The 18,008-nt window shown below is 40.0% G+C and overlaps 1 protein-coding gene across 1 annotated transcript in view; it reads left to right on the forward strand.

Annotated features, from left to right (window-relative positions):
* Positions 1-18,008, forward strand: part of LOC100493271 (prolactin-releasing peptide receptor-like) — a 52,133-nt gene that overhangs the window by 16,798 nt on the left and 17,327 nt on the right. Inside the window, exon 2 of the mRNA XM_002932968.4 lies at positions 4,353-5,347. Coding sequence (XP_002933014.2) covers positions 4,818-5,347 — 530 coding nt within the window. The 5' untranslated portion in view covers positions 4,353-4,817. The remainder of the gene's footprint in view (positions 1-4,352; positions 5,348-18,008) is intronic.

Genomic DNA, 18,008 nt, shown 5'->3' on the forward strand with positions numbered 1-18,008 from the left:
TTTCGTATGTCCTGCGATTTCTTTTCGCCGTTGCGACTTTTTTGTATATTTTCCGCAACTTTTTCGCCGCCGTCGCAAAAAAATGGGATTGGTTTTTCTGCCGTTTACTATCGCTCAATACAAAAAAATTGCGACGGCAACGAAAAAGTCACCACAAATACGAAAAATCGCGACGGCGACGAAAAAGTTACGCAAAATCGCGACAGCGACGCAAAAGTTGCAACAAATACGAAAAATCGCGACGGCAGCGAAAAAGTCGCAAAATCTTCGTTTCCAATACCATTTTTTTCCCTTTTGGGATTTGGATTTGTGGATTAGTAAATCTGCCCCTAAGACTAAGGGCTCTGGCACACGGGGGAGATTAGTCGCCCGCGATTAACTCCCTGTTCGCGGGCGACTAATCTCCCCGAGTTGCCTACCCCTGCCATCCCACCGGCGAACATGTAAGTCGCCGGCGGGATGGCAGACGCGGCGGGGCGATTTGCGGAAATCGCCGAAAAAGCCTCGCGAGTCTTTTTCGGCGATTTGCGCGAAATCGCGCCGCCGCGTCTGCCATCCCGCCGGCGACTTACATGTTCGCCGGTGGGATGGCAGGGGTAGGCAACTCGGGGAGATTAGTCGCCCGCGAACAGGGAGTTAATCGCGGGCGACTAATCTCCCCCGTGTGCCAGAGCCCTAAATGGAATGGATCTAAGAGCAATTTAACCACGCATAGAAAGAACAGAGCAGCCTCTTCCTGGAGAAGAACTGGCATTCATTATACAGTGGTTTTGCTCAGCTGAGACCTTGATCTCCCTATCTACCTATCTACCTATCTCTATTTGTTGTGACCCTGATTGTTTCCTCCTTTCTCATACCACTCCATTGTTCTTTATCTTCATTCCTCTGTGCCTTTAGTTCTGTGGTATATTCCATTTTAATCCATAGTAGACTAAACTGAAAGATTTGAGGCTACTACTAGGTAGTATTTCCCTGAAATAAGCAATAAAGTGCAAACTCCGGTGAAAGGGGCATAGCTTGATGCAAATACAATTTATATGCCCATTTAGTGCTGAACATGCTTTACGTGCTTGTGCTGTTTTGTGTTCCTAACTGATCATTTATTAGTCCTCTTCAGCTTGAGGGAATACAAGCAAATAACAAATCAAAGGATATCAATAATGTATCTTCTAATGGCTGTCAATATTAATGTTTACATTTTCTAATGTAGATGGACAGAAAGTATCCTTAAGGGCGATTCTGTCTGTTTCTACAGTAGCTCTACAACGCTTGTATTAAAAGACTATCACCATAAAAAATGCTTCTACAAGGTTCATACATACAGTATCATCAGCCATACTACTTCAGCCAGTGGCGACTCTGGGTCCTGCTTCCATTCACCCTGTGTTTCTTACCTCCCTACCCAGTTATCCCTCTTTACCCCTTGTTATCCCTCTGTACATTTTCATGTACACACTGTTCTCCATGTTATTTACAGAGCTGTGAAATATGTTGGCACTTTATACTTGTCAATAATAATATCTCTGTAAATTAGTTTGCACTGGTATTCCCTTTGGAACGAAAGCAGTTGATGAATTACATTGGTTGTTGACATGAACATCAGTGATATTGGTTGCTGTAACTCAAAAACAGCTGGGAGCCACATAAAATTGTTTTTTGTAACAATTCTATAAGGTAGGGACTTTTCAAATAGCATTTTCTGTTTAGAGAGCCAATATTCCAATCGACCATCAGCATTTTTCTATAAAAGGTTAGCACTATTTCCTCTATGATATAAATCATGGATACAGGTAGTGTATTAATTGCTTTTTAAAGTAATTGGTCAGCTAAAACAGTACAGTAGAGCTGCCTGAGGGTCAGCAGGTATTACCACTAATTGTTTTGTGAAAAGCTTGAACGATAAAGGGTCCAGTTGCTTTAAGTGAGTTTAGCGGGTGAAACCATATTTTCTTAAGATGCTTATTATACTTAGATTATATCCTATTACCCAAGCAGCCACATCTATTCTACTAATAAAAGTTACATTATAGTATTTGTCTGTTTGAAAAAGTTAAGATGTATCATCATTTTGTGATTGGTTGTACAAACTAATATTAGATTGGGTAGACCAAGCCAGTTAGTAATCCTTGTAATCCTGAACCTACAAATGTATTTTTATAGTTGTAATATTGGTGTGTAGGCAGCCATATGAGTGCATTTTAGCTTTTAGAAGGAGCCAGCACTACACTATATATCAGTTGTGCTGGCTGATACATTATATAACTTTAAGAAGGGGCTGGATGGATTCTTAGCAAGTGAGGGAATACAGGGGTATGGGAGATAGCTCTCAGTACAAGTGAGGGAATACAGGGTTATGGGAGATAGCTCTCAGTACAAGTGAGGGAATACAGGGTTATAGGAGATAGCCCTTAGTACAAGTTGATCCAGGGACTGGTCCGATTGCCATCTTGGTGTCAGGAAGGAATTTTTTCCCCTCTGCGGCAAATTAGAGAGGCTTCAGATGGGGTTTTTTGCCTTCCTCTGGATCAACTAGCAGTTAGGCAGGTTATATATAGGCATTATGGTTGAACGTGATGGACGTATGTCTTTTTTCAACCCAACTTACTATGTTACTATGTTACTATGTTACTATGTTACTATATAACGGCTTTCAGATAAGCTATTATTTCTCCTACTTCCATGTAACTGGAGGAGCCATGAGCTGAACTTGGGTTTTTAAAATTCAGTGTTATACTCATACCACTAGGTGGGGCATGAGAGCATTTTTAGCAATATAGGTACCTGCTATTTTGTTACCTGCCCATATTGTGCAGATCGGCTGCTGGTGGGAAGGGAAGGAGGGAGTGATATCACTCCAACTTGCAGCGCAGCAGTAAAGTGTGACTGATGTTTGTTAGAGGACAAGTGTATACATTTGAAACATGTCATGTTTGTAGTCAGCAATAAAAGCTTTGACACAGTAATACTGCATTTGGCGCTCTCCTGATCTGTTGGAACCTTGTGCTGTTTGGCTTTTGGTTAGCCTCTGGTGGATTGATGCATCAGGTCTGACAGGCTGTGTGTTTGACCAACACTTGATTGATTCAACATATTGGAACATTATAGGGGTCATTTACAATAAAAGATGCACTGAGCAAAGTGCAAAAAATGAATTTTGTCTGCAATTTGTACACAGTGTCCTACCTGTGTAAGTTGTCACGGTCCTCTGAGCCACATTTTTTAGTGCAGATACCCATAACTTGCCCCTTGGATAGAGCGCTGCCCATGTGGCAGTGATGTGGTGGGTGGCTAGATGCCTACATGCATCCCTTGTTAGAGCACTGCCCGACACAGGTAGCGCCATGAGGCAAAGCTGGTATCAGGGCCTGTTCTTACTGTCTACACTAAGGAGCTGATTGACACCCAGATTTGTGATCCAGCGCTCGTTGCACAGAGCAGCATTCCTTGGGGTGCAAGTGCCCATGTGTGCTCTAGCATATGTGCCCCGGGGAAAGGTAAATATTTATGTATATACAGGTATAGGATCCATTATCCAGAATCCCATTATCCGAAAAAGCCCCAAATTACAAGAGGTCATCTCTCATAGACTCCATTCTAGATAACAGATCCCATACCTGTATTGTTGGAATAAGTAAACTGCAGATATATACTGAATAAACCTGAAAATTACATTTATCAAGTCTAAGTTGACATGTATGTTGATATTTCACTAATAATAGGTGACTCCAAACCTGGAAACAAAATCCTGGCTTTGAAGTCAGCAAACATTTGCCCATATACACCTGCAAGTTATCAGTACTAACATGGCTTTTAGAATCATATGCATAGTTTATACATTCATTTTGTTTTGCCTTTATTCTTAATGTGTGCTGGGGAGTCATATGAATATGTTCATATTAATGCAACAAATTTAGCATCATGTGCATAAACCACCAAAGATGTCACCCACACAAGGTTATTTTAACTAACAAAATAATTGTGAAATAGTTATCATTATGGGATCATGTCTGTATATAGAACATCAGAATATTACAACAAAGCTTTTAACAGGAGGCAATTTTTTGCTTCCCTATAAAGCCATTTGTTTTTTTAATCCCTATTTTGTCTTTGCACAGCTCAGAGCAAATTAGAATGTTCTGTTGGAGCTCTATAATTAAGGTTAACAGAAGGGACAAGCATAGGTGCTTCACAAAATGTACAAAGAGGCCATTTAGAAGCCATTAGGTATTTTAAAAACAGACTCTAGTTGTTTTTGAACAGGAAAAAAACTAGCGTTATTGCTGTGTAGTTACTGTAATTACAAGGCAATTGCTAATCTACTGTCATTTTGTCCTCTTTTTGGCTTTGTCTAGGAACAGAAAAACTGAGATGTCCTTGGACTACAGCAGAGGCAAGACAAAGGGGAGGGAAGGTGCACTAGCCAAAGAAAAGAAAGGATCAGCAGGATATAGTATATGAACGACTGTATATATAGAGAGCGATGAGGAGTGCGCTCCAGAACATGAGCTAACGATAAAATTGGTACAGCCATAATCCCAGCTATTGGCAGATCTACAGAAACGCCCTCTTCTCTGATTTTGGTTTTCATTTTTAATTGTAATATTTTAATATAATCCTGAATTAAACATTGGATCATAGCTGTGGGAAGTCTTATAAAGATTTTAATTTCAGAACCCTGTGAATTTCCAATGCAGCAAAGAACATTTACACAAGCACACTGCCAAGGGAACGTCATGTATAAAACCCAACAGAATGAGCACAATACACTGACATCTCCTCTGGGCCTTGTACCTTGAGTTCATAATGCTGTGCAGTGAATGTACTGGGTAACATTTCTATGTGGAGTATTGAACAAATGGAAGAACATACACTGTGTGCTTAGGCTTTCATTCATTGTATTACATTTTCTAGTGCCATTGTCCTTTAAAAAAATGGAGACCACAATTGGTTGGAGCTATGAACCAGAAAATTTAACCATCTATATGGTGAACAAGAACGGCTCAAATGCTAGTGCTCCGTTCACAGGTGTCCAGCTTATCCAGTCCTACAAACCCCTCTTCATACCTTGCTACACCCTGGTGGTACTGATTGGGATTTTTGGAAACTACCTTCTCCTGTATGTCATTTGTCGGACCAGGAAGATGCACAACGTCACCAACTTCTTTATTGGGAACCTGGCTTTTTCTGACATGCTGATGTGTGCCACCTGCGTGCCTTTTACGTTGGCATATGCATTTAACCCACAGGGATGGGTTTTCGGGAAGTTTATGTGCTATTTTGTATTCTTGATGCAGCCAGTGACTGTTTATGTGTCTGTGTTTACCCTGACGGCTATTGCTGTGGACAGGTAAAAAATCAATTTCTTTCTGTCCTCTCCCACTTTTTATACTTCACAATATGTCATTTTTATGTAACATATCTCAAATGTGTCTTTTATACATATATATATATATTTTTTTTAATACACACATTTTTTTCTCATATACGGTAACAGAAGTGTGGCTTAAGCAGATAAAATATATGCAAGCTCAGGACCTATTTTACCTTCTATTACAATATCAAACAGACAGTCCTTTGTCATTTGCATAAGCCCAGCAGTTATAAAGACTGTTTGCCCAGTAGCCATGTGATGAAAATCCTATGGGCTAATGCATATCTGTAAGCCTCTTTGGGTGTCATTCTCATGGGCTAATGCATATCTGTAAGCCTCTTTGGGTGTCATTCTCATGAGCTTATGCATATCCTTTGTGTGACTCACACCAGTGGATCTTTCCAAATAGGCCACATTGAGGGGGGTGATAGCGGATCCCATTGACGGGATACAAGCCTTCATTATGAGTACAGAATCAAGACGCAGATGCACACCTCATCAAATGAGTGGATCTTTATGTGTATGGCCACCTTTACTGCAATTATAGCAAAAAAAAGGGAAAGTTGTGCTCAACCACTAAATTTTAAACCATTAGGCGGGGGTGCAAAGAGGTTGTGACCACAAAATACATAGAAACAACAAGAGATCCTCTGTACTCACCCATTATCAATATATATAGGGCATTAAGACATTCTGTGCATTAAGGTTTAAAATTTAGTGGTTGAGCACAACTTTCCCTTTTTTTGCTACAGTTTATACAGGAGCAGTGGCCAGCTCCATGTTGTAGCTCCCACCCTTCCCAGCTGAAGTCAGGCGATCCCAGTGGAGCCAATAAAAGGGCAACCATATGGGGGTTTTAACCTTGAAAGCAAGAAAGTTGCAGGTAAGACTTAGTCCCTTTGCTAAACGTTTATTGAATTCTTAATGAATTGCTTAAGTCAGTGTAGGACTGGCCTCAAGGGATGACTTTGACATAGTTGGCCAGCTTGAAGTATATTGCAGTATATGGACAAACAATCCCTCTTTGGGTCTGGGGGGGAGGGCATTTCTTAGTAGCTTAATGCACAGAATGTCTTAAATGTCCTATATATATTGATAATGGGTGAGTGCAGAGGATCTCTTGTTGTTGTTTCTTTACTGCAATTAATATTACTGAATTTAGTACTGAATTTTATTTATGCACAGGGCAAAAGAATAACTTTGGCAAGAATGACAGACACCCTCTAAAATGAGAGGCACAGTACATTTTGGGTATAAGGCCAGTTAACCCAATCTCTAAGCCAATTGAACCATTTCTGTTTCATTCGGCATAATTATTTCCCTATGTTTTGGTTTTTTTTTTAAATAATCTCTAAGCTCTAAGAAAAAGTATAGTTTTACTTATGGCATTTATAGCTCCATCTACTTAGTATGACACTTATACCCCTGTCATAGAGTGAATTTACTGGCCTTTTTGTCTCACATGTTTTTCTCATCAAGAATTGGATTTTAATGAACATACTACAAATATGACATTTTTCTGTCACCTCTTATTCACAGAAATGTTAATTAGACAGTGATAGAGAGATCTAACTGAATGACTGTGCTCATTAGTGTCATATTTTTCTCATTTTGCAAAGTTTTAGTTGTCAAATCTAATAAACACTATATCCATATTTTGTCAGCTGTTCCCTGCTAGGGATTTGTTCCAAATACTACATCCCAAGTTTTGAAAAGGTTACCAACTGTGCAGTCATACTTTATTGCTGCACACCAAATAAAGGGTGGAGGTTGTTCAGTTGCTGACTAGGGAGGTGAGTAGCGAATGACAGTAGTTGAACAGTGAGTTGGGTCATCCACCTAATAGGGGACTGCTGGCAAACCAACTTCAGTACATTCTCAGTACAGTAACAACGGGTAGACAAAATATTGACCTGTTTGTGCTCTATTGCATTGCTCTATCTATCCGCAGTGTTTTCATTTCACACTTTCTACAGGAAGACTATTTATATTACTTTCCTGCTGTTAGTTCTTCTTATCCTGCATTGACCTGATCTTTTGTTTGTCTGGATGATCGAGTATAATCATGGCTTCTCTGTGGGATTCAGACTTGTCTTACTGACTTGTTTGAGGATTTCCAGTAAATGCAGCACCCGTTGCCATGATCCCCTTTGGTTCTATCACAGCCCTGACAGTGCAGCATAAATTTCACAGGCTTCCTTACTCAGCTCCTTCCCCCATCCCGGGTACCTCATAGACAATGATGACGTCCAGGATGGGACATAACAGGCCACAGCTTTTATTAAACAGAAAATATGTAAATAGCTAAATACATTAAAAAGTAAGTTAAAATGATCAACATTTTTGCCAATAACATTTTTACCAATAATATTAAACATCCATGTTATGCCCACTGGAATGCTTGTCAACTAAGAACCACCAACCATGGCTGCCTGCCATGCCGGCCACCTCCCGCAGCAGCTTCAGATGGGCAAGTGAGAGCAGGCAACAAACCAAACTCCACTACACTCCTGGTACTACTAGGTACCCTAACAAGTATTCATACCGCAATCTGTGAGAGCATGAACACCCCCCTCCCCCCATTCCACCACCAGTTGCACTCAAGAGCTGACAAGGAGGTGCACCTTGGCTTCCGCAAGGTAACTGGGACCACCCCTTCCTCTACCTTTCTGCTGCTAACTCTCCCTATCCTGATCCCACCTCCTGCTTGATGATCCCCCCTCCTCCTGCCATTACCTGTTCCTATTAACCCCTTCCACCACCCCCTGCTCTTCCTAGCACCGTCAAGCCTCCTGCCACCTCTTCCACCCATTACATGTTTTAGTCCATATTTCTGGTTTAACAAGATTTCAAATCAGACAAAAAAATTATTTTAGATCAGAAGGTATATATGTATATATTTAAGCTTAGGCATAGGTAGCACACCATAAGTTGACATTGATACCTGGGTTCTAGTTTTTCAAAATTAAATAGACTCACTTTTGCAGTCTAATCACATATGATTCCCCAGAAGCAGTAACCCATAGCAACCAATAAGATGTTTGCTTTTAAACAGGTGACCAGTAAATTCTACCAGTTGGTTGCTATGGGTTACTGCTGCTGGGCAAACTTAGTGTCTTTTATTACATAACCCCATACATATTTAAGACCGTATAGTAAAACTATAAAACTAACTAACTATTTGAATTTAAACTTAAATAAGTGACAGAGAATAGAAAGTGAGTACACTAGTTATATTGTGTGTATTATTAAGTGGACCTTCAATTCTAACCTTTCTGACTAAAGGTGGCCATACACGTTAAGATTTTTTTCTCTCTATTGACCAGTTTAAGTGTATGTATGTATAACTTTATTTAAAAAGCACTACAAGGATACGCAACACTTACAATATACACAGTTACACACAGGGAGGACAAGTGTTATAATAAGTACAAAAAATAAGTATAAATACACAGAGATTAAGCGCCATGTGGTATGAGACACAGTAGGAAGGAGGTCCTTGCCCTGTAGAGCTTACAATCTAATTGTGATCTGACAAATCCATTAAATTATTGTAAGGTTAGTGGGCACCGAACAATTGTACATCCGCCAATTTTTCATTAGACATCAGTCAGAAAATCAATCGAGCAGGTCTGAAAATTTTCGCCATTAGCAATTAAATTGCCCTTTATCCAATTGTTTGCAGGACCACGATAAGCTTGGTCCTACGATAACGAAAATATCTTTTAAAAATCTTAACGTGTATGGGCGGCTAAAGAGAAAGCTCTCTGTCTGACAGTATTGCAAGATGGGCCCATTAACACTTTCTATTAAGGCTGCCCAGTCCTGTACATGTAAAAACAAAGTTATTTTGATGATATTGTTTGTTTGTCAACAATTGAAGGAACCATAATCTACACTGTCTCTTATCAGCAGGAACACAATAGCAAGAACGCAGTCAGAGAAAACAAAACTAAAGAGAATGAACCAGGCAGAAGCTAAATGTGTCAGATGAATTTCTGTACAAGTTAGGAGAATCAGCAGGGGGTTCTTTTTGTTTCAGAGAAAAACAACAAGGCAGATGCTATTGCTTTTACTTTGTGCAGCAACAACTACAAACAGCCTATACATAAGTGGTCAGAATAACAATTCTGTGTGAAGAGTTGTCTTATCTTCCAGCATGGATTTAGGCCAAGGGGTTGTTGGAGATCAGGGGCCCTTATAGGCCTTCCCATCTTCAGTGCCACCTGTTTGCAAGGGTCCCCCCTGTCGGAATAGAAGTGAGAGAAAGTATAGAAAAGAGAGGAAATATAACAGGAATACAGATAATAAAGAAGTATCCACACCCCCCATCGTTGTACCATTGTTTAGGGGGACTAGTTCAACAACTGAAGGCAGTAGGTAATACAGCCTATAATAAACACTACTACCATTTACGATATTTGGGGATCATTGGACTTTATTTAACTTTTTTCTGAATATGTTTTCTGCTCTGCAGGGCCCTAAAATGTACGGGGCCCAGGAATGTTGCTGTGCATAACCTCCATCGCCATGAAATCAGCTGATATTTTGCACCTTTTATTTATATAATAGCAGAGACTTCATTACTTGCTTTGGAGATCACATAATACAAATTCAGAATGATAATACAAAATTCAATTAACTGGTCACAATAAGCCCAAGTGGATGAACAAAAGCAATCGCAGCTAAGGTAGGAAAAGTGCTATTTGCAATACTTTATAGTTATGGTCCCAGAGATAGATATGATTCAGTGCTTAACCTCGGCTCATGCTTCACTGAAATTGATAATATTCTACTTCACCCAGAAAAAGTCAACTGTTTGCTAAGCAGCCATCTGTAGACATGAGAGTATTTAACTCCTGCAGCTGTCCAGCTACATGTGGCTCTCTCACAGTACGGACCCTTGCAAGGTAGTAAAACCATCATATGTAGTAAAAGGCACAAAGCCTAAGCAAACCAATAAGATCTAGATAGATAATGCTATCTGCTGATTGATTGCTATGGGCAATAGACTGGTAGCAAACTTTGCTTCTTTTATTATATTACACTAAAGGCTCTCCATACATCCAGCATCTGTTGATTGGGCAATTAACCTCACAGTGCCACTCCATGTTGGAGCATAGGGCTGTTGTTTCTAGCTAACCTATCTATCTCACACTCCTAGAGCGTGCTATAATGAGTAATATCTTATCACTTACTATAAGTCCTCATTCATGGGGTTCCTTTCTCAAACTTTCACTAAGGTGTTCTCCATGTGTTAGGCTTTTCCTTATTGAGGCCTTCTGCCTCAGGCTCTTCAGCAACATCTCCTCAACCACAGAGTGGAACAATTTAAATCTCAGTAAATGTTCTGTTTCTGCAAGAACAGTAGGCAGGGGCAGGCAAAGGCAAACTCCACTGACCACCAATGGATTCAAATATTTAAGGTAAATTCTGACTCACAAAACAATTGACTGACTTATTCACACATTAATTAATCATTTAACTATTCATAGGAGTAACATTAACTCTTTATTTTGGCAAATATTAACTGAATTATGTGAGTTGTCTCTTACATGAACTTTTCAGCAGTGGAATAAGTAGCTAATGGGCCCCACAGCAAGAACATAGGGCCCCTAAATTTTACGCATTTTTTGTAACTTATGCAAAAACTTACATTACTTTCAAAGAAACTTACATATCAAGCGGTTACAAGGCAGAGCAGTGTGACAGGGGCAGGTAGGTGGGTAGGGTTTAAATTTAGGGCAAATTTCACTGACCCCCAATAAACTGACTGACTTATTAGCACAATAATTCATTATTTTTACTATATTGTATGAACTAGCACTGACTAGTAATTGGCCCCCACAACAAGATCTTTGGGCCCTCTAAAAGCACACAAATTGCATAACTTATTAACATTACGTTTGTAGAAAATGTTGTAATGTCCGTATGAAGTAATCACAGCGCAATGTGACAGGGGCAGAAAGGTGAGTTGGGTTAAACCTAAGGCACTCCACTGACCCCCCCCCCCATAAACTGACTTATTAGGACATTAATCAATAACTATAACTATAATGGGGCACATACCTCTTCTTTCTGCTACACCTAATTCTGGCCCTGGGAGTGAAATAAGGATCTTCAAACTGGCATTTTTCGACAACCTCGCTCATGCTTTGGCCCAGCATTGCCCCCCCCCCCATAAAAGCAGCTGATTTTGTGCACCTATTATATATAATAGAAGGGACTTCATTACTTGCTTTGGAGATCACATAATGCAAATTCAGAATGATAATACAAAATTCAATTAACTGGTCACAATAAGCCCAAGTGGATGAACAAAAGCAATCTCAGACAATGTAGGAAAAGTGCCATTTGAATATGTTATAGTAATGGTCCCAGCAATAAATATGATTTTGTGCTTAACCCTGACCCATGCTTTACTGAAACAGATAATATTCTACTTCACCCAGGAACAGTCAGCTGTTTGCTAAGTAGCAGTCTGTAGACATTGGTGTATTTAACTCCTGCAGCTGTCTAGCGAGAGCCCTGCTACATGTGGCTTTCTCTTGCTATCAGCATGAGCGCTCACAAGATAGTAGGCATAAAGGGTCTCCAGGATGATCTATAATTCTCTCACATACACTTGATACCTAAAGGAATATAGATTCGCCCGATCCCCTACACACTGAAGTCAGGCATGTGTTAATTGGGGAACTAACCCAACACTGACCCTTCCTTGGTGGAGCATAGGACTCCTCCTTTTAGCTCCCCTGTCTATCTCACACTGTGCTATAATGAGTAATCTTATCACTCACTACAAGCCCTCATTCATGGGGTTTCTTCCTTCAACTTCCACTAAGGCAGGAATGGGCAAACTACGGCCCGCAGGCCACGTCCGGCCCATTGGTCTTTTTAATCCGGCCTGCCGTGGATTGGTGTGTCTTGCTTTTCCTAACAGAGACCGCAGTCCCAGATCACAACTCATGCCTTCAGAAAATCATGCGAGACTTGATATTAAGACTGCATGTAAGCACAGCGACTCAAAACCTAGTGGACTGATCACCGGAGACGGCGTCTGGTGCTGGCCCAGCCCGTCTGTCAAATTTTAAAAGTCAATGTGGCCCCTGAACCTAAAAGTTTGCCCACCCCTGCACTAAGGAGTTCTCAATGCCTTAGGGTCCTGGTTTTAACATATTGAGGCCTTGGCCTCAGGCTCTCCAGCAACATCTCCCCAACCACAGAGTGGAGTCCATAGAGGAACATTTAAATCTCTGTGGATAGTCTCTTTCTGAAATACCAGATATGTAAAACTCCATTATAAGGAGCAGGATACACAACATACAGCCCCCAGTAACTCGAGGACTAGAGATGCTTGCATTGTAGGGGAAATTCAGCACTAGAAGAAAAAAAATAAAAATGCACTTCTGACAGCCATCTGAGAATTTGAGGATCTGAACTGATGGATAATAATAAATAGAAACAATAACATTAAAATTGTAGAAAGAGTTTTTGGCTGCCAGATTAATGACCCCCCCCCCCCCCCATTTGAAAGATGGAAACAAGTAGAAGAGGAAGGCAAATAATTTTAAAACTATAATAAAAGAGCCATAAAGCACGAGAACTGCTCTTTTGTGATAAAGAATTCAGAATGGTCAGGTCCTGGGGCTTCATTTATAAACCCAATAGAATTGTTTTGCATCCAATTAGGATTAATAATAACTTAGTTGGGATCAAGTACATGTTACTGTTTTATTATTACAGAGAAAAAGAAAATCTTTTTTAAAATTTGAATTATTTGACTATAATGGAGTCTATAGGAGATGGCCTTCTGAATAATGGGTTTACAGATAACAGATCCTGTACCTGTATATGTAACCATCCGAGTATCCTTCTTTATGTAAAGATAACACAGAACATAACTTTTTAAAAATGTTAATAAATATTCTTTTTTAAACAACTCTATTTTACTAAAATTTATCATGTATAAATGTGTTATATTTGTGTATTCTATTGAATGTAGTTTTCTGGTCTGTGGACAAATATGCACCTAGAGACTCTCCATGAGCCAGGCATTCTCCATGGCCACCTTGCATTTTATTGTATCAGAAAGGATGCCAGCATCACGGTAGTTTGCCATAAGAATGTCCGTGGTAAATGAATTTCTCTAATACATGGGCAAGAATAACATACTTTATATACAGCAGTAGCATAATATGACAGGTTGACAGAGCATGCACAGAGCAATTTATGGCTGATAGGCACAAATAGGTTGTTTAGTCTGCTTGCTAAACCTGGATATTTCTCGGGGTAGAATTTAGTATTCGGAGGAAAGCTAAAAATATTGCTGGAAGATGAAGACGAGAGCTACCACCGGGACACTAAGCCAAAATCAGGATGCGCTGACACAGTGGATAATTTACTAGAGATGCAATATCACACTCCGAGTAATAGCTACCGAGATTTATAAAAGTAAATACAAAAGTAACGATTGCTTTTAGCAGATCTATAAACTACATTTTGCTTTTTTCAAATGGAAAAAGAGAACATTATCCAAAGAGGTGCCAATAAGGATATTGCTGTGGGGGACAAGGATCAACACATATCAATGCACTTCATGGCTCCCCATCCACTCTCCTGGGTCAGACTGGCCTTCAGCTTTGAAGGCTGCATTCTATGTTCAAGTTCTTATGTAGCTTTCTCAGTGTTCCTGAACCCACTTGACACTAGAAATGATTAGGTGAAATATCTTACCAGAGGGTGAAATCTGTATTCAGGTGCTGAACTAGAATAAAAATATCTTTAGAAAGAAAACTAACAGAGAACTGAGAAGAACAAAAGCTCGAAAGTGCATTAGTGCAACAAAGGTTAAGGAATAATGAACAGGCAAAGGCCATTACCCAATTTAATCATATAATAAATCAATAGCAATTTCTCAGGTTCCTTTATTGTGGCAAATTTGTAGCATAAAGTTAAGAAATATAGGCTAGGAGACAAAAATGTAGATTTTCCCCCACTGCTGCCCCCTCCGCATAACCTCCATTCTGACCTTCTGAGGAGCATCTGCAGTGCCAGGGGGCCTGGGTGGGCCGGTGTCCTGCCAGTTCAATCCGACACTGCTGAACATCAATCTTTGGTCATCTGTAGACAAAAAGAACTAGCTAAAAACTAAAAGCATAATTCCATACAAGGCTCAAAGAACCAGAAAACAGCTACTTAGTGATATGAGGTAGAAAGCTTACCCTTGGTCAGGGGTCCCCAACCTTTTTTACTTGTGAGCCACAGTTAAAAGTAAAAAGACTTGGAGAGCAACACAAGCATCATAAAAGTTCATGTCAGTGCCAAGTAAGGGCTAATATTGGCTATTACGTAGCCTCTATGCACACTATCAGCTTACAGGGGGCTTAAGTTGGTAGTAAATCTTGTTTTTATTCAACCAAAACTTGCCACCAAGTCAAAAATTCAAAAATAACTACCTGGTTTGGGGGCACTGAGAGCAACATTCAAAGGGCTGGTGAGCAACATGTTGCCCCCGAGCCACTGGTTGGGGATCACTGCCCTTGGTCATGGTGGGTACGGGTGCTCAAGCCCCAGACCTTCAGCTTACGGAGCCAATTGGAAATATACACTGTAAATAAAGGCTGGCACTCCACATCATTCCAGACAGCAGAATCTAGACATATTTAGTGCCAGGCTGGTATTTCATTCCTCTTTTAGCAAACCCAAGCTAAGAAGGAGCTAGGAACCTTTCCACTAGGAACCTTTCGCCACCTCTGTCTTAAAATGTTATTATGGAGCATTCCAGCAGAGCTGAAAACTAATTTTCTTTAAGTTATAAGAATATGATACTTTGTCATCAAAAGGATTTAAGTTGTTCCAATAGATTTCATGCCAGTCCCTGTGCAGCAGTGTAAGTGCCACAAATTGATATCTGATTTCAAGGTTTGTTAATGTCAGTTGATTGTAACACCATGTTCTTTAAAATAAATGGTATCAGGTGTAGAAGGATGTTGTCATTGGGAACAGTGGGAATTACCAAAACATCTCAGGGACATTATGTCTAAATCATCTCTTGCCTGGGAAAGTGATGACAGCTTTATGTTACAGAGCACTTGTACAGGATTAACAGCTACTGTATGTACCTGCTATGGCTGCATGGTGGATCTTTCATTGCATCAGTCTGCTACCTGCAACCGGCAGTCTATAAATTATAACTCATTAGCTGGGAGAAAATTAGTCATTTAATAATGATTAAGACAGCAAAGTCAGACCTAATTTGGCTAGTTTTCCAACTCCATTCAACTTGAATTGTATTTTAAACTCAAGGGATCTGAAGAAGAAGAAGCAATGCACTATGATTTGTCTACAGCATAATAGATCTAAATCAGGAGCCAAAAACTTAAATCTTTAGTTAGAAGCATTTATAAAAGCTAATGTGTCCAATCTGGGTTGTAACATATCAATTTAGAATTTGATTGGAGGCTACATCAGGATCAAACCATATTGTTCACTGAAGGTATTGTCGTGATTAAGGCTTGCTATACAAATGCAGATAAAATTGTAAGAAACTAGGTTTTGTATGATTTTTTAGACATGTCTGCTGGATTACTCCTCAAAATGTTATCCGTGAAAGCACCATGTTTGCCAGTTGTTGGACAAGTGAGGGAGTAAAGAGAAGCCACAGTTCATCTAACATTCTGCATTTCCAGTTGTTTGGGCCAACATGAACAGTACATGTCATGTATGGACATTTGTACAGTATCTGTCACTTCTGACTCAGGGCTAATCGGTTGGAAGTCGTATAGGGCCAGCCAGTGTGTGGCCACTTTAACACCATGTTTGGTTCAGGTAATAACTATCCTGACCGCCAATAATATCCACCATGCCTCTCTAGCCCCACTCACTGCCAGCAATACTGATCCCAGTGATTTCTGTCACTCCAGGTAAGCTTGCCGATGCGCACACACCTGCGCCAAACATTGTGACCTGGGGCGGCAGGACTCACTAAGATTTCTCTTTGTATCCTGGTGGCCTTCCTCCCTCCGATTGCACCTAGGGTTAGTATAATGTATGCATGCTCGGGGTGGGGGGGTTGCATAAGTGGTGGGGGGTCCATGACTGGGGTCCATGGGGTTGTGTGGGGGCCCCTTGGGCAGCAGCCCCAGTGGGCCCTGCACCTCCCAGTTTGATCATGTGTAGCACACCCGAGTGTTGGCTATAAGTATTCTTGAGCGTGTGTGCTATTTGAACTGTGTTGATTCCCTGCAAACTCCCTGCAACTCCTGGGACCTTGCTGCCCCTTGGGTGAGTGCTTACCAGGTTGCTGGTGATCCACCTGGGGAGGAATAACCAGAAGACTTGAGATTGCTTGTTTGAACCAAACAAACTTCTTTATTTATTCCAAACAGCATTCAGTGGTAATAAATGCAGACTCAGGTATTTCTCCATAATATCACACACAATTAGGACCACCCTTAGGTTTCCATAAAGGCCACCCACTGGTATGGCTGTCTAAAGGGGAACCCAGGCAAAGGGGCCCTACATCTTGGGGTCCCTACACATGGGAAATAAGGTATGAGGTCTGGCATTTGTAGTTACTATAGAATTATTGCATGTCAGAGTTAAAGGAAATGCAAACCTTCAAGACAAATCAATGTAAAAGCACTCTTCAAAACTCTTTTACCATTTACACTCATTATTTTTTTCTAATATCAAAAAATAACAGTTTTTACATTGCTAATGAAATTAATTTGAAACAACAGCACCACCTGCTGTTCATTTGGGCCAACCAGACACAGTCAGCAAAAAATGAAAAGATTGAGAAGAGGAAAGTCTTTTGATGCTGCGCTGTATAGAACTGACCATAGAAATGTCAGGTGATTCTTTCTTACTTAATTGAACTTAATAAGATCTAGCATTTAATAGACCTCTTCATGTTAGACAAGGTTAATGAAAAAGCCCAGCTCTTATTATGCTAATAATTTTGCTTTATTAGCCACAGCAGCATGTAATAATCATAATAATTATGATGCGTTAAAGCACTTAATGGGGACAGCTGATCAAATTACATTTTTTAAATATTTCATTCCAAGTGTTAAGTGTGTGTTTTTCCAGAAAACTCATTAAAACATTTAAACCTGTGGTTAATCACTGAGTGCAATGTTGGCCTTGTTATTATATGACTCAGTTAAAATAGTGTCATTTTGCTTATAAACATATAGGTATAATTACATAACTCGTACATACAGAGTTTATATAACGTGGTTCGATTTGTTGCTGCAGATGACACATTTCAAACTTTGGCCACAACCATGTATAACATGGTATTGCCTGAACTGACAACTTATTTTTGGGATTGATAAGAACTGCTAATGATTCATATTATATGCATTTATGGACCTTATTGCCAAGAGCTGAGAAAGTGCAGGGGATTCTATATGTAAAACAGTGATTCTTTACCTATGGTTTGGGACCCAGGTATGTTTATGGTGTGTCTTCTCCATAACTCATATAAAGTAAAGTGAAACGTTCTGCTACAACAGTCAATAATAATTACAAATATGTTAAATCGTTAATTCTAAAACAATTATTTTGGAATGCAAGGAGTCCCAAATTCAATTTTGGTTCCCCAAGAAAAAAGTTAAGAAACCCTGTTGCA

Source organism: Xenopus tropicalis, chromosome 3, assembly GCF_000004195.4.
Source record: "Xenopus tropicalis strain Nigerian chromosome 3, UCB_Xtro_10.0, whole genome shotgun sequence".
In the NCBI taxonomy this organism is placed as follows: domain Eukaryota; kingdom Metazoa; phylum Chordata; class Amphibia; order Anura; family Pipidae; genus Xenopus; species Xenopus tropicalis.